We start from the raw sequence: 25,149 nt of genomic DNA, 5'->3' as shown, positions 1-25,149 counted from the left end.
AATAATCTTACAGCAACAATTGAAAAATACTGTTCACTATTATTTTTAATGAATTAAATATTTTTTCTGATAATGGTATAATTTTCACATTTAATAGTAATTAAAATACAAAATTTCGATTAATTTAATCAAAATAAAATATTTAAAAAAATCAATTCAAATTATTATATTTTAATTTTCTGATGAAATTTCCTATTGACATAAATGCTAAAAAAAGTGTATATTTTAAATCTAACGAGAGTGTTAATGTCTTTTAGGAGGTAGTGCATTTTTTGTATTATCATTATTGTAAAAGCGACATTTATATGTCTATCTGTAAACAAGGGATACATATATTTTTCTTTTCATAATTTTTTTTAAGTAATCATTTTTAAATTAAAAAATTTATTTTATTAATTTTATTTGTTTTTTAAATCTAACCTTTTTTTAAACTAAACTAACTAATTATAATAAAATTTTACTTATAAAATAATATAATTATTTATAACAAATTTGTAAAAAAATACTTTATAATTATATTTTTTATTATGAAAAAATAAATACACGTGTATATGTATTTTCACTTATATAAATATAAATATATATAAACTCTGCCGTTTTCAATTAAAATACAAAAAATATTAAATATCTTAATTTATCTAAACTTGAATACCTTTTTATTTGTCTTAGGAAATCTCGGTTAAATAATTTGAAGAACAATGATACAATCTTTAAAAAAAAAATTGTATCCAAGTATTTGTTTGCTTACAAACATAACCAATTAAATTAAAATTGTAATAAGAAGACAAAGCTTAGGAAGCAACGCAAACAAGTCACGATATACTGAGAAACAAAACGCTGCGTTTGGTGTGGAAAACTCAAACTGGGAGCTTTTAACGTGTATGTAAGAAAGCAGGGACAGTGCAAGAAAGGAGGAAGCAGGAGGAGAAGCAGAGCCAAGCGGTGACAGAGGAAAATGGGAAGCAGAGGTCCACCTCAATCTCTTCCAAATTCCGCTGCCATTTCCAAGGGTTACAACTTCGCTTCCACTTGGGAACAGGTATCCTTCAACATTTTCCCTTTCCCATCCAAATCACGCTTCCATTTCTGTGTTTCCGCTCTTTCCTCCCCCTAGTTACCTCGATTTCTCAGATCTTGTATTTTGCATCTGCGTTTCTTGTTCAATTATTATCACATCATCCTAATTGATCTTTTTGTTTATAAACGAATATTACTCTGTCACGGATCAGATCTGTGATTTTATTTGCAGTTATTTGATTTTTTGAAGTGAATTGTGTTTTTGCAGAATGCTCCTTTGACAGAGCAACAGCAAACCGCGATTGTCTCTCTCTCTCACGCGGTTTCTGAGCGACCGTTGCCTCTCAAGTTGGTAAGCTTTTGCCATTTACGTGTAATTGATATTCTCACGAACAATTAAAATGTAATTCTGGCATTTATAGGCTCAAGAGAATGCGTCGGTGCAACACAATGCGTTTTCCGTTAAAACGAAGGATAGTTCCTTCGATGACTCCGGTGCTATTGAGACTGTTATGGTCAATACCAATCAGGCAAGTTGTCTGCGCAATCTGGTTTCTGGCTTTCAATGCTCCACATGAGTTTATATGACACGATTGATATTTTTTGTCTTTAAATTTGACGCAGTTCTACAAATGGTTTGCGGATCTTGAATCTGCAATGAAATCAGAGGTTACTAGTTACCAGACTTTGTTATGCCGCCGATTTTTCATATTCTGTTAATTTGTTTGCGGACTCTTAACTTAGTTTCCAATTTTAGACAGAAGAGAAATATCAGCATTACGTGAACACTCTAACAGACCGCATACAGACATGTGATGAAATTCTCCAACAGGTTATTTTCTTATCTTCTTCTGGTGGATTAGTTATGGATATCTAATTTGGTTACTATCATTTTCTCATACAGTTTTCTGTTTGATGACTTGATCTAATGCAGGTTGACGACACCCTAGACTTATTTAACGAGCTACAGTTGCAGCATCAGGCTGTAGCTACAAAGACTAAAACGCTTCATGATGCATGCGATAGACTGGTACGGTTTTGTTATCTTTCCCCTCAAATCTTATTCGTTAGTGTTTAATTGAATGATTGCACAATTCATATTGTAGGTCAGGGCTGCCAGCTATCTGTTCTGTTATTTCTATAGTAATAGACCACATAGGTTTATATAAATGTTAAACTAATAAATCAGGAAAGCTAGTTAATGGAATGGGAGATTCTTGGTTGTTTGGCTTCTTTTTTTCCTTCATGCATAGATGAGTTTCACACTACACAGTTTATTGGATCTATTCTTCCTGTTTGGCCTTTTGAAGTCTTTGATCTTTTCTGATTTTTACTTAGCTGCCCTAGATTTCTTCATTGACTGAAATGACTGATTTTCTCACATTTATTTTCCTATTACAGCTGCAAGAAAAGCAAAGACTAATTGATTTTGCAGATGCACTTCGTTGTAAACTCAATTACTTTGATGAACTGGAGAATGTAAGGTTTGACTGCTGGCTTGACTGGTTCTTTTCTTGATTTAGTTTTCCATCATTGCCTTTTTTTGGTTTAAGTATCCGATAGTAAGTTAATGCTAAAGAATTTGAGCATACAAAAGTACATACAACATTTATATATCTGCCACTGAAAGCTGCTATTGTGGTGGGCATTAGGATGTTGCAATAAGCATTTTCATATATTTTCTGACGTGAAACTGAAAACTTGTATAATAAATTAGGTTTTGAGCAATGTTTTTTTGTGCAATCAAATCAAATTAATGATTTTTTTAATACTTTTACAATAAAATAGGTTTTAAGATATGCTTTTTAGTGTGAATTTCAGAGAGATTTTATGCTGGAAATATGTTTTCCTCTTTTGCTTTTTACATTTGTATTTTGTTGCCAGTGAATATTTCTTTTGGTGTGAAGACGTTGTGTTCTACAATCACTTAATTGATATAATTATCACTTCTTCAGGGTTAGTGTTGGTAAAAAGGTATCTGTTAATGCTGCTGCTTTAATTTTCAAAATCTATGCACCGTACTTATGCAGCATGCTTGCTGATATGTCTGCTATTCTAGTCTTTTTTTTAACTTTAAAATTGAAATTGTATGGATGTGTGTGTGTGTGTGTATACATATATACTATTTACACAGTCTTGAAGTTTGGCAAAACTACAAGTAGTTATTATTTTAAATTATTTATATGGTTTGCTTAAATTCTTTCGTACAGGTTGCTACCAATTTTTATTCTCCAAACATGAACGTTGGAAATGAAAACTTTCTCCCACTTCTCAAACGACTTGATGAATGCATCTCGTGAGTAAAATTCCAGTTTCCTTCATTTGATTTGTATATTTGCCATGCTCAAGTGTATAGAATGTCATGAAGTAATTTAACTTAAGCTTCATCTGCTTCTATATTTGAACAACAAATGTGATCATTGACATTTTTATTTTTTAATTAAGGTATGTTGAGAGCAATCCACAGTATGCAGAATCTAGTGTTTACTTGCTTAAATTTCGGCAGCTCCAGGTATATAAAGTTTACTGATAGGAATTGTTGATTTATGAAACTGTTTGTTCAATCTTCAGTCTATAGCTAGAAATCTGTCCTATCTTATATAAGCCATGCTTGATAGATATTTAAACTTTAGTAATTTGGAAATATTGTCATTTTTTTGTAGTCTCGAGCATTGGGCATGATGCGTTCTCATGTACTTGCGGTTCTCAAAGGTGCCTCTTCTCAGGTGAAGTTAGTTTGCAGGTTGAGTGGATAATATATGTGCGCATATGTATTGTACAAGGATAAGAGCATTCAGAGTCCTATGTTAATATAATATATATTGTCACATACCTGAACATCAGGTCCAGGAAGCGATCCGTGGAAGTGGGGGTGACAAAGCTTCTATCTCTGAGGGAGTAGAGGCATCTGTTATATATGTTCGATTCAAGGCAGCAGCAAGTGAGGTGACCTTTTTCATTTGACTTAAATCTTTGAATTTGAAGTTTTATATAAAGTGGTCAGCTTTAATGAATAAGCTTTCTCCAGCATATCTAATAGTTCCTATTTGTGCGGCTGATTAAGAATCGTAACTTTTGCAGCTTAAGCCCCTACTTGAAGAGATTGAAAGCAGGTCTTCAAGGAAAGAGTATGGTCAAATCCTTGCCGAATGTCACAGACTATACTGTGAGCAACGCCTCTCTTTGGTGAGAAAATTTACATGCTTTGTAATTGTATGGTGTCTGTAATATGTTTTTCCAGTATTATGCAGTCAAATGATTACAAAATTCTTTATTTCATTGCATGTAGATAAGAGGTATAGTTCAGCGGCGAATATCCGAGTTTGCCAAGAAGGAGTCCTTGCCATCATTGACTAGATCAGGATGTGCTTATCTCATTCAGGTACCATTATTTCTTTTTATCAATTTAATATCATGATCCCTTTTATTGATATTGGTCACTGGTGTCTTTTTTAAATATACTGTGGCATCACTATGATATTTATGTGCCCATATTAGCTTTAGAGTTTAGACTACTAAAAGTGTCAGCACTCAGAGAATAGTAATGAAATACAGAAACTGGGTATAACCGAAATAAAGAAAGGGAGAGATGCATAGTGGCTGTGGTTATTTAGAAAAAAGACTTCAACTTTCAATTTACTTTTGATATCCTAGCCTCTTAACTAACATTTGAATTGGGCAAAGAGATTTTTGGTAGTTTTGGGAAAAGGAAGGATGAAAATATTCATTTTATTATCAATAAATATTTATTTTTTATAAAATGGAAATAAATATGAAATTTGAATACAGAAATTGATCATTGTGCTTTGAGTTGCAAATTGTCTGATGTGCTGTGAACATGCACTAGTAAGATTCTCTAAGAGTTATTTTAGGCTGGTTCAAAGCTTTTATTTTGGTTGTGTTTTAATCGTAGTTGTCCTTTAGTACATATTTGAAGTTCTTGCCGGTTTTATACACAACATTACATATTTGGTCTTTGATCTCTAGTATATTGTAGTTCCTCCACGTTAAATATATTGTTATTTGTTTCTATAATTCATTCTAAACCTAGTTTTCCATGACTTTTTGTTTTTTGTGTCAATAACATTCAATGATGTTTCATATTTTAAGGAAGTTTTTGCTAAAGATGTCACAATGATAACAACAACCTGGCATTATGTATCATTATGTGCAGCTAATAATATAGATTAATTAAGGTGATTGTGCACGGCATACAGATTTTTAACTGAAGAATAAATGCTAATCTTCTTGTGATTACTCTATTTGTTTGTTAGATGTAAACAATTAACGGTGTCAGTTGCTTCATATCTTTTTGGCAGGAAGTCTCATTGATTATAATTTGTGCAGGTCTGTCAACTTGAACACCAACTTTTTGATCATTTTTTTCCAGCTTCTTCAAAGGAGATTTCAAGTTTAGCTCCATTAATGGATCCTCTGTAAGTTTGTATTCCTGTTAACAAGAATACCTGGTTTATTTTTTCAACAGAAGAAACATTCATTAGAAGAAAGAAAAGAAATCCTCTTAGCGAGAGAGAGTGAGAACAAAACATTAGTACATAGACAAGGTCTATTTGTAGATAAGTGGAAATAAATAAGAGCTTTCACATCGAAGACAAATAGCTTATTTTCTTGTGTTCTTTAAGACATAAGCAATGACATAAGGTGGCCCCCAAAATAGTCATTATATATGTCCCAAGTACAAGAAATCTTTGGGAGTGTGCTTAGGTAAGATTCTGGGAATGTAGCACATCCAGATTCCAAAGTGTTTGGCAAGGGAAGTGAAGGAGCATTGATGTGTGATAGAAGCTCCACTTGCTATGTGGCACATTCCTTCATTTTTAGATACTTCCCAGCTTATTTCTCCCTCTTTCTCATTATATGTTTGTTGTGAATGTTATTCTTTAAAAGCAAAATTTCCATGCTTGTAGAGTCTGCAACTCATGATTTTATCAATTTTGCTTGCAGTTCAACATATCTGTATGATACACTGCGTCCTAAACTTGTTCACGAAACAACTATTGATTTTCTTTGTGAACTTGTTGATATACTTAAAATGGAAGTCCTCGGTGAACAGCATAGTAGGAGGAGTGAATCACTAGCTGGTCTTCGTCCTACATTTGAGAGAATTTTGGCAGATGTCCATGAGCGGTTAACATTTCGTGCCCGGACTCATATACGAGATGAGGTAGGTTACTAGTCTTTTTTTTTCTTATAGTTTGTTGTTTTATCCTCATATATTTGTTTTAAATGCTGAAGATATTTCCTGGTTGGGTTTTGCCCCTCTTCTTGTTTATTCTAATCAATACTGAAAGGAATAAATCTGTGGAACTGTGTCAATTTTCATGTACTCAATCTGCTTACCTCTATTTTTCTGCCTTTACTTGATAACCATCCTCCCCATGACTCACATTCTCCCTCTCAAATCTCAACCCTCTTTCCTTAAATAACTTAAGTCTTGATTTGCTTCAACTTCCATAGATAGAATGCTAAACAAAAGTTTGTGACATCACTTACCAACCGCTACGATGCTTCTTGTGTTGTCCATTACTGTAAATCAAACACACTTGTTGGCTCCATTTAATGTATTTAGATGATTGAAATAAATAATTCAGTTTTAAGAATCACATTGTCAGGTTACATGTACTTTTATTTGATTGGTGGTTAACAATTTTTTGGCTTACCATATTTAGTTCCTAGAGGTGATTATTATAATTTTTTTCTAATATTTCGGTTTTTGGAAACCTTATTTTCTTGTATTTTTACAGATAGCGAATTACATCCCAACTAATGAAGATTTGGACTACCCTGAAAAGCTGAAGATATCTGTGGAAAGTACTTCTGAGATCAATCCTGTAAAGTGTCTTTCCTTGCAATTTATTGGGTTTTGCTTGAATATACATATTCAGCCATGATTGTTTCTCACGCATGATGACCACTATATGCTGATTTTCATATGGTAATGCTTGTGAGATATATTTAGTAATTTGAGTTCTGGTTGTTTGCCTGCTTCATTAGTTTCCAGTTGAGTATGTAACTGTGGTGACAAGGTGATTCTTCTGTCTTTATTCTCACCTTCAAAAACATTACCTTTTTCTGAACTGTAAACTGATATGGCTGACAGGATGTTGAAAATCTGATAATTGAGGTATTGATGATACCATCTGACGAATCAATTATTTTTCCCAATCCTATCTTGATTTTGCCCTCAATTTCACCAAGATAGCAAATTTATCGATAAATTAGTGAACATTTCTTGTGCTTGTTGCACACATGCTGGAGACCTCAACTAGATTTGTATTCGTTTTGTGGTTATTGCTGCATATTTGCTTTATGTAAATAGGTCTAAATTTTAAAATCGTCTGTCTTTCATCCTCTGTAATTTTCAATTTGCAGGCTGATGACAACCCAGATGTATTTAAAACATGGTATCCACCCCTGGAGAAAACTCTATCATGTCTTTCAAAGTTGTATCGTTGTTTAGAGTCTGAAGTTTTTACTGGTTTAGCACAGGTATTGAAGGTTTCACTTTAACTACTTTTAATCTCCCCTGGGACCCAAATTCCTCTTCCTTTGAATAATTAATTAATGATCTGCTTTTGTTATTTCAATCAGGAAGCAGTGGAAGTTTGCTCAACATCGATTCAGGTAATGGCAAACTAGTGATTATCTGTATTGGTTCATATTCTTTCCTCGCCCCCCACCCCTTCAGTTGAAGAAGTGTACACAATCCTCAGACCAGATAAAGAAAAGCAAAACAATAGATAGGAAATAGAAGTTCCTATAGTTAGTGTAGAAGCTGTCCAATCTTCTTGCATGTTGTAAATGATAATATGCTGAAATACATGCACTAAAGAGCAAGTGTCATATTCACAACCCTATTCCAAAAGCAGATCAATTGTCGAAATACACTCTTGAGCTACACTCATTTCCATTACTACCACAAAATCCAATAATTACACATTGCCACGAGATTTTGTTTTCTTTCTTATTACCAAACCCTTGAATGTTAACATGAGGAAACTGGTACAACAAACTAGGATACAATTTCTTACCTGAAATAATAAAAGGCTCATTATTGAAAAATGGAGGAAGGAACAAGGCAAATCCCTGGCTCAATTGCACACAACACATTAGGATAGATAAATTTTTTTGGGCCATCAAGTCTGCAACATCCAAATCAAGGCATATTGTCATTTTCCTTGTAGAAGAAGAAATTACCTTGAAAATTCTAGCATTTATTACCAGCCAAACATGGCTGAGAACTGCAAAGACAGCACCACCACATAATCTTGGCTTCTTTGGACAAGCAAAAATCTCTTAAGTTAAATAAGGAGAAACAGATGTAACCCCAGGGCAGGTCTAATTTTTGTTGAAAATCCTAAAAATGTAATTCTAAAGAAAAATTGCTGAACTGCAAAAACGGTGGAAGCCTAGAAAGAATAGCTGCACATATCATAGGCCCTAGGAGACAAAGCAGTGAGATTTCCGAACTTTTGTGGGGGCGTTATCTGTTCATGGTTATTTAAATTTGACAACGTGGTTGATACTTTGTTTTGACTGGCTTGTTTCTGTTTCTACTTCCTCTTGTCTGCCACAGAAAGCAAGCAAATTAATTGCAAAAAGATCATCACAAATGGATGGACAGCTCTTCCTTATAAAGCATCTTTTAATTTTAAGGGAGCAGGTAATCCTGTCAGACTTTCTTGTGTAACTATTTAATAGATTTAGTATTTTGAGTAATTTTTTTGGTCTTCCAGATTGCACCCTTCAATATTGAATTTTCCGTCACACAAAAGGAGCTTGATTTCTCTCATTTGCTGGTTAGTATTTCATAGCCCAATGCTATATTTTGTTAGCTGAGTGACACCGTCATTCTGACTTCAAACACTTGTCAAATTTGTACACATTTCTCATAATTCAACTTTATTACATTGAAAAGTGTCTGGACTTGTGGCAATTCTGTCTACTGTTATGTTTAGTAGTCAAAGATGATATTGCTGCATTCATGATCACGATTTTATCAAATGAGGCCTATAACTTCGCGTAGAGGACTGAGTACTTTTGCCATTTTACATGTGTCTGGTGCCATTTAGAGGAAGTTATTTTTCTAGTAGAAAAAATATTAAGAGAAAAAGAAGGTAAAAAGTATACCGGTATTAGGATAAGATATCTTAAATGGCTGAAAAAAGAATTAAACAATAGAATAAGAACAAGTAGGGCATCCCAATTACTTTGCAAATTGGTTGACCCTATCTCTAAGTTTATAGTGAAGAGATTTAAGTAAAATGCATGCTTTTTTCTCTGTAAGAAAAATGTGTCAGTGCTCACCCAATAGATAGATATCATAGAACAAAGAGGAAATTCGGGAAGTAAAATTACCAATGATCTAATAAACTACAAGAACTGCTTGTTCTTAATCTATTTTATTTGAACATCCTTTGATCTACTATTTTAAAGGTTTCAAGGAGTATGTGGATGCTAAAGAGTTTTTTTTTTTAATCATGGACTTTGCCTACTGATATTGTCACCATGTCATGATTAACATTTAATTGTTTATATTGCTGATTTTGCGTTAATATCACTAACACTAATATGTTATGTCTCTATGAATATTGAATATGGATCAGGAGCATCTACGAAGACTTCTAAGAGGTCAAGCCTCACTATTTGACTGGTCAAGATCAACTTCATTGGCAAGGACATTGTCTCCAAGAGTTTTGGAAAATCAAATTGACACCAAGAAGGTTTGTGACTTTGTGGAATTTAGGGTCGTTCAAGAGTTTTAAATTCAAATTTAATTTGATTGCGACATGCATGTTTAATTGTCAAACCCAATATGTGGTCCATTTTCCCTGCAATGGTTACCTGCTTTATTTCTTTCCTAGTTAACTAAAATAATTTCGCCCCTAAATGTGTAGTTATAATTGCAACCCTTCATACTTTGATACTGTCATGTCTCTACACCAGAATTAATTGATTGGAGAATTATTAAAATGGATTTTATTTTCAGTTCAGCAGTTGTTTACTAATTTTATTTTGTATGTGGCATAAACCAAATTCCTACCATTTTCTAGGCCTTTGACGTTGGTTTCTTTCAGGAACTGGAAAAGAGCCTCAAAGCCACATGTGAGGAGTTCATCATGTCGGTTACTAAGCTTGTTGTGGATCCTTTGCTTTCATTCGTTACAAAGGTCTGTTTCTGTAACCAAACTATTTGATGTTTTGCCAGCTAGTGAACTAAAATAGACCCGTGGCTTTAAAGCGAATGCATGTAAATATATATAATTGGTTCTTATTACAAATTGTGTTATTTGCCTGCTGCAAATCTTGTGTCATGAACATACGTTTGAATTTTGTTTTATTTCTTACAACTCTCACTGGAAGATTTAACTTCTTTTATTGTCTTTGTAAAGAGAAAATGTATGTACTAAAGTTTTCATTTGTCTTTTAGGTCACGGCAGTCAAAGTTGCATTATCTTCAGGTGGTCAGAATCAAAAGCTAGAGTCAGGTATGGCCAAACCTCTGAAGGATCAAGCCTTCGCTACTCCAGATAAGGTGGTTGAACTTGTTCAGAAGGTAGGTCATTTCTAGTTATTTACATTATTTATTCATTGAACTACGAGACAGTTTACTATGAAAGTATTTTCTGCGAAGAACTCCTACAATTTAGCGATGATAAAAAAAAATAAAGAATTAAAGACTCTAATCCCGTGTTTAAAATTAGTAGAGCTTTAGATAAAGCAGAAGTGCTGCATTTTTTTTCCAGGTATTATATAGTTCATCAATCATCACTATAGCCAACGAAATTGTCCTTTTTATGCAGACAGAAAGCTAGAGACTCATCTACGTCTTAGAGAAGTCATGTCTAAATAACACAAGTTAAAATAGAAAATAATATTCGTCTCGTTATGTTGATTGGGAATTTCTCATTTATGGAGCTAAATTGATGTTCTGTGGTCTAATAGGTCAGGGCTGCTATTCAGGAGCAACTGCCGGTGGTGATCGCAAAAATGAAGCTTTATCTGCAGAATTCGTCAACAAGAACTATACTTTTCAAACCAATAAAGTAAGTTTATATGTACAATATTGAGTTACGGCATGAACATTTTTCTGCACACCTTTACTGTGACAAGTGCATCTTGATTATCATTTCGTATTGTTTGATGGGGAAAAAAATTGCGTTTTTCAGTTAGTCAAATTTCTAAAATGTATAACGTGGTAGTTTCACTTGAAGATCTTTTCTCCATAGAAAATGCCTTTTAATTAGACGATATGTTGTGAATTGATGCTTTTTTGGGCAGAAACTTGGTTAATGTTGGTCGGAATTTGTTACACTAGGGAATGCAGAATCGTACCGATCTAAAAATGTTGTTTCTCCTGGTGTTCATGCAGGACAAATATCGTGGAAGCCCATATCCAAGTCCGATCCCTGCTACAGGCAGAATACTCGAGTGAAGAGATCCAGATCATTAATCTGATATCCGTAGAGGATCTGCAAGACGAGCTTGATAATTTACTCTAATTTTGCATGTAAAGGCCATTCAATAATTTCTTATCCAATTTTTACCCACTGAAGGATCTTGAACAAAGACTTGGTTACATACACATTCTAGATAGTTTTGTAGAATTATTAGAGCAAGAGATGGCAGAGTTTGTGGTTTTGCTGCGGACAATTTATCTTCATTTTTTCAACACTGATGGATGTTATTGATGTACATTTTTTCACTAGTGAGCGACAATTACTTGCCCTTGTTCTTTCATGCGATGGCTATAGAATGGTAATAGTATAGCTCTTTATATTGCCACACGATCCGACTTTTAGTTTTGTATGCAATGAACTGTGAACAACCTTAAAGAAAGTTATAATATGTTCTTTTCAATTTTCATGTTTTCGCTTCTGGTCTTAACTTATAATACGGTCCGACTCAGTATTTAAAGTAATGCTAGTTCAGGATTATTTTGGAAAATATTTCACTTTAGCAATAGGTAAAAGTAAATTGCATCGTACATAATTCCATTCTTAATTTTTCCTTAAATGTTAGTTTTTAGAGTGGATAGTTAATAGTGAGAAATCAAGCCTGCATGTTTTCACTTATTTTTTTTATATGCTTTAACGAATAATTGAATTTAATCATTATATTTTTTATAACACGAAGGCTAATTTGATCATTGATAATAATTTTATTAAAAAATCCGTCAAACGAGTTGTTAGTGTGATAAACATTCAACTAATTACGATAATATTGTTACTTGACATGTGTAAGGCCATACGAAGAAACCATTTTGACATATATATGTATGTGTTTGTATATGTGTACATATACACACCACACAATTAGGGTCATATAACAGTGGAACAAAATTAACGCAATGTGCAATTCAAGCACCCTTTAATAGGGTAAAAATAAAAATTTGAAGACGACGGATAACGAAAACAAGAGATTAAATACAAGATGTAAAAAATTAAAAAGAGGGGGGAAATCGCTGTACAGTTACTTACCCTTGATGGATATGGTCCAGGATACCTCCGATGCTTTAAGGAACACAGATCAACAGCTGCATTATTCGGCAGGCAAATATTACGGACACTAAGAAGGGAGAATGAAAATGGGTGAGAAACCCGTGTCAAGGGATGCTGGAATAGTAAGATTTATACAAGGTAAAATATTGAACACGTGAATGAAATGGGTCCCCCCTTAAGCATTTTCGTCATAAATGTCAGATTGGGATCCACTGGGGTGTAACTCTGAAGGAGACCATTGATCTGGTACCATAAGAAAATATAAACTCATGGCTTTCCTAAACCGTTTCTTGTACTGCTGCGGTGATATAACAGTTGGAGAAGTATTCTTGGGTCCACCAAGGATGCCTGAGGTCTTCACCCATGTTTCGAGGTGCTTATCCCATGTATACTGCCTCATAAAATCAATTATACCTAATACCAGCTCATGTTTTTCCTCATCCACCCCAACCAGCAATGAGTAGTCCATAACATATATTGACTGCAAATGCCAATCACTCGTTTAGACTCTATTAATGATGCTTACAGCCAAACATCATATTGCAGGCAAAAAGAAGGAAAAGGAAGTTGCATGAAAATCGATGAAAGTAGACCTAAACCCTACTCAGAAAGAATTAAAATTGCAAAGGGTATCAGACTTACTGCAAGGAAGGCAGTATCATTCCACACTGCCCTCTCCAGCAACCGTTTTGCCTTGTTACCAACAAATATTGGAGAGGTTGGCATAGCTTCAATGAGATTCTGATCCAGCAGCACTTTATTGCTCCCACTTGTATCTGGATTGTACCGTGATCGGGAAGAACCTTTGAGGTCATAAAGCCGTCTAATGTTTCTCCTGTAAAGAAGATTTTCCATAACCAAAACATCCATTTTTGTTTCCTTCCCTCCTTTGAGGTGCTTAGATGTTACCTTCACAGAAAGAACACAATAAAATCCAATTAGAGCAGACAAACAAGAAATAAGTTGCACTAGGAAAACAATAGCTGTTTACAAGAAAGATTCAACCCAACCCTTGTGTAACAAAAAGTACCTGATAAATTCCCAAGATCTTTGCGAGACAAGTTGGGCTTCCTGTACTGATTGACTCAGATAAATACTTAAAATAAGCTGGTGCAAACTTGGTAAATGACTCCAGCTCTGTTTTTGTAACCTGCTTGATAATGAACCTATCATCCAGGGTTTTTGCAAAGAAAACATTGCTCTTTCCTCCCTGAGCTCCCCACTTCTTACAACGGCTAAGGGACCTCACAAAATCTAACTCAGAAGGGCAACACGTTCTTCTTAAAGCCTCAAATCTCTTAGCATAGTAGCAAGTTACAGTATATTTCACTTTCCCAAGGTTGCTATCATCAGTAAGAGAAATCCTTGCATGAAAATCCTTTGTGTATGAGAGTGGATCCCCAGCCGGTAAACTCCGAGACCCAGTGGATATCATGCTCTCATCAAAAGAGCCAATACTTCTGTATGTATTAGTAATTGTCTCATCAAAAGAGTTGAGAGAAAGTATACTTGAATCAAAGAGTGGCAATGAAATTGAACTATCTCCACTGTCTTTTGGTCTATCAAATTCTGACATTTGCATATGATAATCCACTGACACAAGCACATACGCTATGACACTAGTGGGTTCATCATCATAAACGGGCACTATGGTATCATTAGTTCCGGCTGGCAGAAGCAGTCTAGCACCAGTCTGGCGCTCCACCTCTCGAAATGATAAAATATGGACTGGGTTATACTCAACAAGCTTCTGTATATTGAAAGAAGAAGTTTTGTCGAATGATCCGAAGATGTCTGCAAAAGGCATTGCTTTCCATTTAGTCTCAAGTCCTTTGGAAAGTAATTTAGAGTAATTAGTGCATCCTGCCTCAATCCCGTCTATATCAGCATTATAGTTATCAGAATTTGATTTTGATGTAACTGAATTTGCAACAGGTGAATGAACAACCATATCAGCAGACAGACAACCGTTTTCTTTGACTGATGAAATTGTAGGGTGACTTTCACCTGTCCATGCTGCATCAAGGGTATCAGATAAGTTGGCCACAACAGAAGATTCTCCCTCTGACAAAGCCCTCCTTACAGACATCTCGAATTCTACAGAATCAGATCTATCATTGATATTTGCACCACCAGAGAGAGAAAGGTCATCCTTATCATGATTTGTATCTTTAACCTTGTCCTCACTTTTAATCACCTCACCAGGGTGACTAAGGTGGCTAGAATTTTCTAAATTTAGGTTTCCATCAGGTTTTGTTTCCAAAAGAAAGGAATCACAACTGCTATGGCCTCTTGCTGGCCTAGTAGCAATATCTGCTTCAACAAGTTTTTCCCTAGGACCATGCAACTTCTCTCTATGATTTAAAATCTTGGAATTTTCTTGAAGAGCAATTTTACTTAAATTGGATGCATATATAAAGCGCTGGTCCCAAATATAAGACTGGATTAGGATATGCCTCCGCAACTTATTGAGCTCTAGAATATCAATTGCAGGCTGTTCAGCTTTGCTTTCTCTGTGCAGCCATTTTCGTAGTGAGTTCTGGGTAATTCGACATTATAAACAAGAATTATTCAACCAAGGAAAAACAACAAAATTTATATCAATCCTATCAATTTATAATTAATATAGAGTATAAGTGGAGGGATTCAATCTAAGGAACAAAAATGCAGGAAAAAAAATCCATCCTAAACTTTTTTTTGAGGAGGCCCGAAAGGGGAACAGTTTAAAAAGGTGTAACGAATCTCAGTCTCAAACCACTTACCTCAAATTCTTCTTTCTCATACTGCAGCATTTCTTTAAGTTTCACAGTTAGATTCCTAAAATCTGACACACTATGTCCACCCTCCTGCAACACGAGACCTGAAACCTTCTCTGAATGTTGATGCAGAACTGAATACACTTCACTAAACAGTAATTCAGCCTTGTCATGCAGCTGGTGAACAAGATCACAATCTCATAAATACAGAAACATTCAGAAGAGAATTCTATATTTCAATTAATATTAGCTACCAACCTCATAAGCTTCTTTTTGTAGCCAGTCCTGCCTATCATAGTTGACAAATTCAAGTTTAGGTGGGGGAAGATAAACAGAATGCAGGTGGATTGAAGCATAACGAAAGCAGGCAACCATCTTCCCAAAACTGCGCAAAGAAAAACACTATTCAAGAAGACAACAAAAAAGTTTATTTTTATTTGGTAGAAAGACATGTGAGTATTTCAATTCAAGTGCTTCACAATCTCAAGTGATACAATTAAAGCCTTATCGATACTAGACTTGAAAAATAAAGGAAAAAAGGATGATTCTATTTCCAATCTAAAATTATGCATGTTTCAACAGTACTTGCTCCATACATACCCACCTAAAACATTGAGGAGCGAAACAATCAATCTTCCCTGTTTATAATTTCATTATTTTTGCATCTTTTCTTTTCTAGGGCAGCAAGGCCATGCCTCAGTTTTCTCAACTTAAACAATGCGAATATGGGATATATGTCACCTCTCCTATTTATTTATACATCACTTAAGTAATCCCCTCCATCTAACTAATTAAATTTGCCTGATTTCTTTGTGGGCAGTTATTTCAAGGTATAATAGTGTGTTGCTAGGAATAGCAGAACCAGGAATGCTATTCTTGAGTACATTAAAAAATGTAATAGGATCAATTTAAATAATCTCAGAAAAATATTATTTAAAATTAAAAAACCTTAGAATAAAAAAATTGTGTAGAAATGAAAGTTTTATAATTGGATTTGGAAAAAAACTTACGGTATTTTCATAGTAATACCCACCCTTCATCATGGGAATAAAAATGGAGTAAAATAAAGTATTGTTACTTTCCAGGGCTGATAGAGTACCTGGGAATAATTTTTTAAACATTACAATAAACATGGAAATATTACATTCCCAAGTTCACATTCCAAGGAATAAATGCAAACCTTGAAACAAACACACTCTTTGATTCCCCTATATTCTTCCAAGCAAACATTCCACCACACCCCAATTTATAATATATTCAATTTAGGAGTTGGAAAATGTACCCATAGAATCTTAAACAATCTCTGTGAAGCGAATGACCACAACTTGCAACCCTGCTTGCTGCTGCATGATTTGAGAAACTCAGCTCCAAAAATTTCCCAAAGGATAAGCCCCAAGCAGCATCAGACATAACTACCCTCCGTGTAGCAGGAGGAAAACCATTTACACGAGGACATTTCAAGCACCTGTGCCACATCCAAATTTTACCCTCTCGTTCTCCTGGTAAAGCAAAATCTGATAATTTCTTAACAGAAATTGTCAGGCTGCCTTGCCGATGAGTATAACAATGAACATGAGCTTCTGGCGGCAACTCACATGAGCAGCAGGTGTAACTCTAATATGGGAATGTTATCAGTTTAGAGTTCACAGAGTAGCCATAGCCACTGTTAAAATCTATTTAATGAAAGAAATGATTTGGAAGAAAAAAATACCTGATCAAGTAGTTGATCTCTCAAGAACCGTCCCAAAGGCTTATCAGAACTTCCATAGTATTTAATTCTTACAAGATGGGACCTTTCACAAACAGTTCCGTTCCACACACAACGTGTTGATAAAAAGACTAAAATACTCTGATGGTCAGAAGTTGAGGGAGGAAAATCTTCGTTTGAATGTATCATGTCCTCATGATCATTATTGTTATTACTACTATCATGTTTTACATATGGTGGTCCAGGGCTAGGGCCTTGATTAGCGTACAATGCTGCAGCTCTGAGGTAGCTATTGCCATCTTGTTGTGAAGAGTCAAAGGTTCCAAAAGAATCTGAAATAAGATCATTGTTTAACGTGATTTTTCTTCTCTCATCTGGTCTGTATTGAAAAAATTCCTTAGAAAATTTCTTACCATCCTCCTTAGAAGCAGTGTTCAAAAGGAAACTTTCGCAGAGGGAAGGAGGCATATCCTGGGCTGATTGGATGGCCTGTCCTGAGAATTCATGCATATGGATCGAGTCACCGACCAAAGATCTTTCAGTGGACTCACTGCAGCTAGATGGGGTTCTTTCAGTCTTGTGCATGTCATCAGATTTTGGTATTTGAAAAGGCTTTGCTCCTTGAGACTCTCTGGCAGAGAGAACAGAAAATCCAGGGATAGTAGAAATGGATCTTACAATACTAGATGCTTTATCTGGTAATGCAACAGTTATGGGAGATTTCAAAGGAAACTCTAGTGGTGAAGCACCTTCATCAGCCAGAAAAGATGTCTCTAGTGCCAGGTGATAAGCTGCAAAGACTCCATATTGGATCACATGTTTCACCTTCTTCAATTCATCCCCATTAGCACCCTTCAGCAAGATCTTCAAAGCAAAAGAAAAACGTACACATAATAAATAAATAAAAACATGGAGGGCGAAGAACAGCAAGCACTAAAAAACTCAACTTTCCTTTACAACTTACTATTCCAAACTAACTACGATAAATTTAACCTCACTTTCAAAATATCATTCCCAAACACACATAAATTTTTTAATCTTCTTTCAAAATCAATTATTTCAAGTTTCTCCATCAATTCTTTCACAATCCAATCGAGAATATCTAAAACAAACTCAAATTTTGAGAAGTTTTCATTGACATGATTTAATTCAGCAGTACTTAATGTTACGTAATCAATTTCAAAAGTTGCAATTAGTTTTAATGCTAATTTAATGACTTTGGTTCCCTTTGCCATCATTAGCTTAATATTCCGACAGTCATCCCACATGCTATTTAATCAGCTACTTGAAAAAGCACAATGCAGACCGAAATTTCTACACAAATTATACAAAATTTCCGTTCTCTGTATTTGTCACCTGTCTTATTTTAGCCTATGATCAAATGAAAGTGTCGGTTAAGGATCTACCGAAGACAGTAAAAATGTGTATGTACTAACACTGAATTTTATGTCCCATAATATGTAAAGTCAAAGTCATTGAAACTTACGGTGCAACCTAAAGGTTTCGGGCAACCCTCAAAGAACATCAAAGTCTTTGTTGATTTTTTCCCACCTTGCCCAGCACTACCATGCTCCTCAAAAAATTTGTCCACATGGAATGTTTCACAATATCCCAGCTTTTGAGTGGTCAGATGATCAATTGAAGGGACAATCTGCGCACCAGTGCAACGGCCAATGCGCTCTAAAAGTGGTTTTTTGATATTCAGAACAAGTGATATGTCTTTAGCTAGAAGGTACTCTTGGGCATAACGAGATACTGATTTCTCCACCAAAAGCACATTAGGGTGATGAGCATCAATCCTTGCAACTGCCATCTTCAAATGGTCCATCTCCTGGGAATGAGTAAAAATCATGAAATTCAGCAACATTATTATAGGAAATAAACCAATGACAACCAAATCTTTTAATAGGTACTGTCAGTTAATAGAAATTAGATCGAAAGGAAGATTGCTCAGATTTAAGGCCAGCAACTACAAGCATATTTGGCATATAATTATCAAGTTTTAAGAGCTGGGTGGGTGGAGAGAACCTGCTGTAACAAAGTATCAACACTTGATAACTGGTTAGAAACACGCTGATACTCCAAAGCACCTCCAAGTATTAGAAAACGAGGTTTATCAATTTTTGATGTCATTCTCCGATGAGCCACATTCTTTTTACATACAACTCCTTTAACCACCATGCTGGAAATAGAAAACTAGAACATCAAGAGTATACAGAGACAAATAGAAGAAATAATGAAAAGACTTCGCCCAAAACATGAATCATATGCAGTAAATAACACTATTTTCCATTCACCACCTTGCTCACATAACATTGATGTATTATTAAGAGAACAGGTTCACGTTAGCATACTCTAACTCGAAAAAAATTATGAATATTATTATTGATAATTCTACACCATAGCAATATTTACATCATATAGACTTAGTATCAGATTTGCTTGCATAGAATAAGGCCCTATTACAGGAAACAAATTTGTCAAGAAAACCAGACGTAGAAATAAAAGGAAATCACGACACATATAGAAATATAACAAATCTTAACACTCTAATATCCTATGATTGCCCCAACTCCAGTTGCCCCATACAGGCACAATGAAGTTACGCACTTAAGCAGACATATATACACGATTGTACAGTACTAGCAATTATACGAACGTTCCAACAGTTTTATTAATGGGGTTATTAAGGGAAGAAAAGGATTAACGTGAGGAGAAGACATCAACCATCCTTCAACATAATGGAATGCCCATCTACGTAAAATAAATTTCAGGAACATAGCTTCTTGAGCTATGAATTATCTATGTATAATGGGAAAGGGGAAAAGAAAAGGCAAGGACTGCACATTTTGTTTGCTCATTTTCCTTCTTTTTGTTTCAATGGGGCACATACTATTATTATAATTTTTCCCTGTTTTTTTTTCTGGCACAGGAAAAATACTGAAACGAATTAGAAGCATAGTTGTCAGCAGCATTAAGTTAAAATCAGATAAAATCTACCATAATACTGAAAGAAAAGAAAATAATAAAACACGTATGCAGCTCAGTAGATTTAACAACTAATATCTTTTTCTCCATAATCATTTCTGTTAAAATATAATAATACACACATAAATAACCATTTGTGTCTTCATCTAAGAGATTAAGCTAGTGATAGTAGGTTTATGAAAATTACCTTTCATTTCGATGTCCACAAGCTATGCATTTAACCTTTACATATCCACCAGGATCCATACCTCCACCTCTGCTCATATCAGGCTTCAGAATTGTAGCAGCTTCCCAAGACAAAGCAGTAATTATATCCAACCAATTCTCTTTTCCATCTTCATCACAAGTAGTTAGGTTTTCCACTTGTAAGAGCTGAGCGACCAGAGCTCTAAAATGCCCTTCCACTACAGTCTTCATGGCTTTCCTATGATCCTCAGTTGTTTTATCTCTGCTACGACATTCTCCAGATCCAAAACTAGTGGAGGAACGTAGGTATCCCCATTCCCCACCTCCAGTAGTACCTTCATCCTCGTCATCATCGAAAAGAACAGCTTCCCTATCATCCTCTTCATCATCTGGCTCAGGAGGTTGCCATAGTTGTCCATTACTCTCAAAATCCACAGGATCTGCATTATTGGTCTCTTCATGATAAGGAGAAGGTTCACATCCATCAGCATGCTCATGATCTTCTTTACTGGGAGCTTCAATCCCATCTATACCTTCTAGATCAAGATGTGGTGTTACGCTGCTAAAGTTTTTTTCCTGAATGCTAGCTTCATCAGGATGCATTTGATGTGGCCCGTATTCAACTCCATTAATGTTAACTGGATCTTCAAAGTCATGGGCATGAGAATAATGTTTTGATTCTGTATCCGAATGATAAACACCGTAATCATCATCTTCATCATCACTCCTGACTCAGAAGAATTAACAAGCTAATAGTAAGAACAGAAAAACAAAAGTCTGATGACAACAGCAGTATTCAACATATTGGTTTGATGGTGCACGTGCAATAGTCAAATATATCTTCTAAAGTCAATGAATCAGAGTCTACTAAGCTGCACATGCACTAGTCAAATATGTCTTACTAGAGTCTACAAATGACATTAAGAACTAATGTGAAATGAGATCCTTTCTATACACACCCTACTTTTCAGTACCAAAATCTCACAGCCAATATCAACGGCACCATTAGGCTCATCTCTAGATCAGAACATGATCAGTGATCATATCAAAACTTAGCCGCACAGACAAACAAAATCCAAATTTTAGAAAAGCCATACAAAAACACATCTTTGCAAGACTAACATTCATCTGTGTACATGCAATAGTCAAATATATCTTTCTAAAGTCAATGAATCAGAGTCTACTAAGCTGCACATGCACTAGTCAAATATGTCTTTCTAGAGTCAACAAATGACATTAAGAACTAATGTGAAATGAGATGATGTAGACATGGAAATGACTAGCTCCTTTTCATCCTTATTTTATCTTGATGTAGACATGGAAATGTGATGACTTAAATGACTTCTAATATTTAAGGGGCAAGGATAGACAATTGCATTCAGCAGTCCTACAAGACGAACCACAAAAGAAGGATTACCTGTTGAAGCAGTAGCCAAATTGGTTAGAAGTCAAATTCCCTACAGCCTCGGAGGGATTTGAGCTCCTACTAGAATTTAAATTATCTTGTTCATCGGCTATCTGATTCATTTGCGAAGATTGACGGGGACTATAAGGCACACGCTGATAAGGCCCAGTTGTATAAGGAACTGAACCAGCAGTGCTGCTGCTACTATGACAGGTGCAACTGGATTTAGTGCTGACCAAGCTTGTTGTAGATGGTGAAGGGCTAAGACAAGGGGTGGACGAAGGGTCTGCACTGCCATTATTATCAACTGTTGCTAACCCTTCCCATTGTTTAAAGCAATAGTTACAGACCCTTATCTTCTCCCACTCTTCACGGACAGTATTTGGCTCATCTGAAGGCACGGGAACAAAATTGGCAGTGCATTTTGCACAGAAAACTCGCCCACAGATTCGACAGTGATGCCTGCGGTTGAATATCGTGAACTGAGAATCACACTCATAGCATACCCTACAACTCTGATCGGGCATCCAGAAGTCCCTCGACACATTTGGTGGCTCAGTCCTTCGAGGGATCCAAGACCTAACTACATCAACAAAATCAGATCTTTTCTTATCGGGGGTGCCCATGGACTGTGATTCAACCCAAGCCCTCTCATTATGAGTCCTTCATTGACCAGCCTTGTTAACATGCCATCTGATCTATGATGCCGGAAAGAAGCATATCCTGATAAACAAATAAATATTCTTCAAAAATTAAAAAGCCAAGAACAGTGAAAAAACAGCACATCTTTGCACTACTAATTACCATTTTTTCCCTTAAAAATATAACTAGTTGATATACAACAATATTAATTATATAATACTAAAGAAATTCGCTGCTTCTGAACGGCTGAAAAATCAACAATTACAGAAACCATAAGTAATGAAAAATAAACTAGCAATGGGTTTAAATTTAGTGTTGATCAAAGAACAATGAAATAGTAAACATACAAAGTAATACTATTACTGTAATCCTATCCTCAAACATGAATCGCTGAAAACATTGGAAAGCCAATAACAGCTAACAGATAATATATAGTTAACAAATGAAATGGTTCAGACTAACTTCCAGAACAAAGGCAGAGACCACCATTGGCCACCGCCATGGCAAGCAAAACCCCATCATCTCAGTTCATAGGATCTTAGACAGCTCAACTCAATGCCTTACTTCCGCACATACACAGCAAGAAAATTCAATCCAAAACAACTACCCAGATGCGAAAACACCAACCACTCAAGCAAACAAGCGCAGAATCAGTACCACCCTAAGCTGGTTCACAAAATTTCTCCACTCCGTCACCGACCCACCAAGCAATCGGCCGTTGAACTCTGAGCATGCATGTAAAGACAGTAACTTTTCGGGAAACTGAAACCTCAAACAACCGAAATCAGATCTCACAAGCCCTCCAGAAACACCCAGCAGAGTAATAATTACAAACAGTGATAGAGCAAATAAAATAATACTGTAATAAACTGTTTTTGTTATTATAATTATCGTAAAAAAAAAAACGTATTTTGAATGAAGGGAAAAGAAAGTGATGACAAACCAAAAGCACATAGAAAAATCCCATTCACATAGCGCCACCCTATCACGTGCGTATCCGACGCTTTCTACCATATGTTATTTTTCATCATTTATTTTCTGATGTTTATTTTTCAGATTAATTATTATTCCTATTTTTCATACATTATTTTATTCTTATTTTGTTTAAAGTTGTTGGAAGAAGTACCAACCAACCGCCACGCGCTTTGTACATCTGGAAAACTACGAGCTTCTATAATTACACGTGGTTTCTGTAATTATTATACGCTCTGTCGTTTTCTTTTTTTAATATTATTAAATTTTTAACATCAATAACTCAGCAATATAAATTATTTTATACTATCACTTCAATCAACTATTGTATATAATAAATTTATTATTCTTATAAAATTAGACTAGGAGTAATTTTATTATTCAAATAATAATATAAAATGTTTTACACTAAAAAATACGTTTATTCTCTTCTGATAACTAAACTCTTTTCTTTTCTTTTCTTTTCTTTTTTCTTCTGATCACGATTATTTGAGTTTTTTCCTCTCAAAGTCACGAGAAATTTGACCTACTTTCGCTAAAATGACGTGTTACTAAAACTATCGATTGCCATAGTTTTCAAAAGTAGAGCCACATAAATTTATGGACAATCAATCGTGTACCTAAAATGAATTATTGTTTTTTTTTTTAATTTAAGAGAATAATAAATTGAGATGAAACTGGAAAATTGAAAGAAGAAATAAAATGAAGCAGTAAATAGATTTTTAATTCATATAGTAATTTTTTCATAGCTTAGGAGGAAAGAAGTTAATGATATTAACTTATATCCGTTTTAAATCGTTGTATTTTAATAAATACGTTCTTCACAGAAAAACAAATTTATTTTGTGTGGGAAAGTCTTAGTCACATGATAAATCATAGAGTTTCAAAAAGTTAATAGATTTGTGTAAGGAGAGTTGGATTTGGCAACGATAGGAACAAACTTGGTAGTTGAGTTTATGATATATGCCACATTTTGAACTTTATTCAATATTCACATGAAAGAGAGTAATCAATAGAATGAAAGCTTTCAAGCAGTTTTTGCATTATTTAGGAATTTTCTAAAACAAAGAAGGAAAAGAAAATTTGATCACGTATTGGTTCCAAAATATATTGCCTCGGTGTCCAAATAAATGAATATAAACATGATAAAATGATAAAAGAATAAATTATTATTCGGTCATAATAATTTAATTAATTTTACTTAAAAACCATACTTATTATTTTTTATTTTTTAATTAAATTTCAATACATTAAAATTAAAGTCAAATAAAACCCCGCAACATCCTGCCAAAATATGGTAGAAGAGTTTCAATAAATGAAATTTGCACGTACTTTCTTGGAGATTAATTTAATGTTACGAGGAGATAAAAATAAAGTTCGAATCTCGAAAAACAGTAAAATAATTGTTACCAAACGTTTCCTAAAAAACAAAAAACATAATTTATAATTACTAAAATATTTTAGTTTCTAAAAGATATTTTTAAGAATGATTAAAGAGTAACTTTTAATATTTTTACCAAATTTGTAAGTATTTCTCACAGTCAACGAATTAATATTGATGGTGGAATACTTTTATCAAATTAAAACTGTTAGCCCGAAGAAGTTGCAACCTTGATCAATTTTTCGAAAAAAATAATTTGACTACAAATTTTTCGAAAAAGAATTTGACTACAAATAGAGTTTACGATCAGAGAGACTTGACATCTTAGTGTGGTAAATTATTATAAGTTATAAGTTTTATTTTTAATTTATCTTCACTGTTAATTGTCAGGACTTTAAATTTAAGATTCGGCATTGTAAAATAATATTCCCTTAAACTAATGTAATATGAAGAGTCTTAAATAAAGGCCTAAGTTATGAGAATAAATTTAACCATATAAATGACTAAAATCTTCAATCATCTGATCAAAAATAGAAAATCAAACAATAATTATAAAATAATATATCAAGATC

The 25,149-nt window shown here is 34.5% G+C and overlaps 2 protein-coding genes across 5 annotated transcripts; one reads left to right on the top strand and one right to left on the bottom strand.

Moving 5' to 3' along the window:
• The first annotated feature begins 861 nt into the window (after positions 1-861).
• On the top strand, positions 862-11,778 carry LOC124828553 (sec34-like family protein). Its single transcript, XM_047301882.2, has 25 exons — positions 862-1,039; positions 1,286-1,369; positions 1,440-1,547; positions 1,642-1,686; positions 1,775-1,849; positions 1,952-2,047; positions 2,419-2,496; positions 3,228-3,313; positions 3,463-3,529; positions 3,681-3,743; positions 3,862-3,963; positions 4,099-4,203; positions 4,307-4,399; positions 5,365-5,453; positions 5,983-6,202; positions 6,783-6,869; positions 7,411-7,527; positions 7,630-7,662; positions 8,615-8,701; positions 8,775-8,837; positions 9,645-9,761; positions 10,116-10,208; positions 10,469-10,594; positions 10,984-11,084; positions 11,411-11,778. The coding sequence occupies exons 1-25, from the start codon at positions 956-958 to the stop codon at positions 11,538-11,540; spliced, it is 2,349 nt and encodes a 782-aa protein (XP_047157838.1). The 5' UTR covers positions 862-955; the 3' UTR covers positions 11,541-11,778.
• A 500-nt stretch (positions 11,779-12,278) lies between these two features.
• Positions 12,279-23,083, bottom strand: FAB1A (1-phosphatidylinositol-3-phosphate 5-kinase FAB1A). Of its 4 annotated transcripts, XM_047301881.2 has the most exons (13): positions 22,687-23,080; positions 21,595-22,305; positions 20,179-20,904; positions 19,032-19,185; positions 18,490-18,834; positions 17,417-17,867; positions 17,007-17,335; positions 16,578-16,909; positions 15,554-15,680; positions 15,302-15,472; positions 13,570-15,078; positions 13,182-13,448; positions 12,279-13,020 (listed from the first exon to the last, which is right to left on the bottom strand). In XM_047301881.2, the coding sequence occupies exons 2-13, from the start codon at positions 22,206-22,208 to the stop codon at positions 12,715-12,717; spliced, it is 5,331 nt and encodes a 1,776-aa protein (XP_047157837.1). In that variant the 5' UTR covers positions 22,209-22,305; positions 22,687-23,080; the 3' UTR covers positions 12,279-12,714. The 4 variants fall into 4 exon arrangements, with proteins under 4 accessions (XP_047157837.1, XP_047157833.1, XP_047157834.1 ...); XM_047301877.2 differs by having other exon boundaries at positions 17,007-17,867; positions 22,852-23,083; XM_047301878.2 differs by having other exon boundaries at positions 17,007-17,867; positions 22,882-23,083.
• Positions 23,084-25,149: the final 2,066 nt, after the last annotated feature.

Source organism: Vigna umbellata, chromosome 1 (assembly GCF_029865625.1).
Source record: "Vigna umbellata cultivar VRB3 chromosome 1, Vumbellata_1.0, whole genome shotgun sequence".
Classification (NCBI taxonomy): domain Eukaryota; kingdom Viridiplantae; phylum Streptophyta; class Magnoliopsida; order Fabales; family Fabaceae; genus Vigna; species Vigna umbellata.
Note: the sequence above shows the minus strand (reverse complement) of the source record. Positions and strands in the feature narration are given on the sequence as shown.

Coding starts and splice junctions, on each gene's coding strand:
- LOC124828553 (XM_047301882.2), top strand. CDS start 956: ATGGGAAGCAGAGGTCCACCTCAATCTCTTCCAAATTCCGCTGCCATT. Junction 3,964..4,098: donor TCAAGGCAGCAGCAAGTGAG/GTGACCTTTTTC, acceptor TAACTTTTGCAG/CTTAAGCCCCTACTTGAAGA. Junction 4,400..5,364: donor GATGTGCTTATCTCATTCAG/GTACCATTATTT, acceptor TAATTTGTGCAG/GTCTGTCAACTTGAACACCA.
- FAB1A (XM_047301877.2), bottom strand. CDS start 22,208: ATGGGCACCCCCGATAAGAAAAGATCTGATTTTGTTGATGTAGTTAGG. Junction 18,835..19,031: donor TTGATACTTTGTTACAGCAG/GTTCTCTCCACC, acceptor ACTCATTCCCAG/GAGATGGACCATTTGAAGAT. Junction 15,473..15,553: donor TACAAAAAGAAGCTTATGAG/GTTGGTAGCTAA, acceptor CTTGTTCACCAG/CTGCATGACAAGGCTGAATT.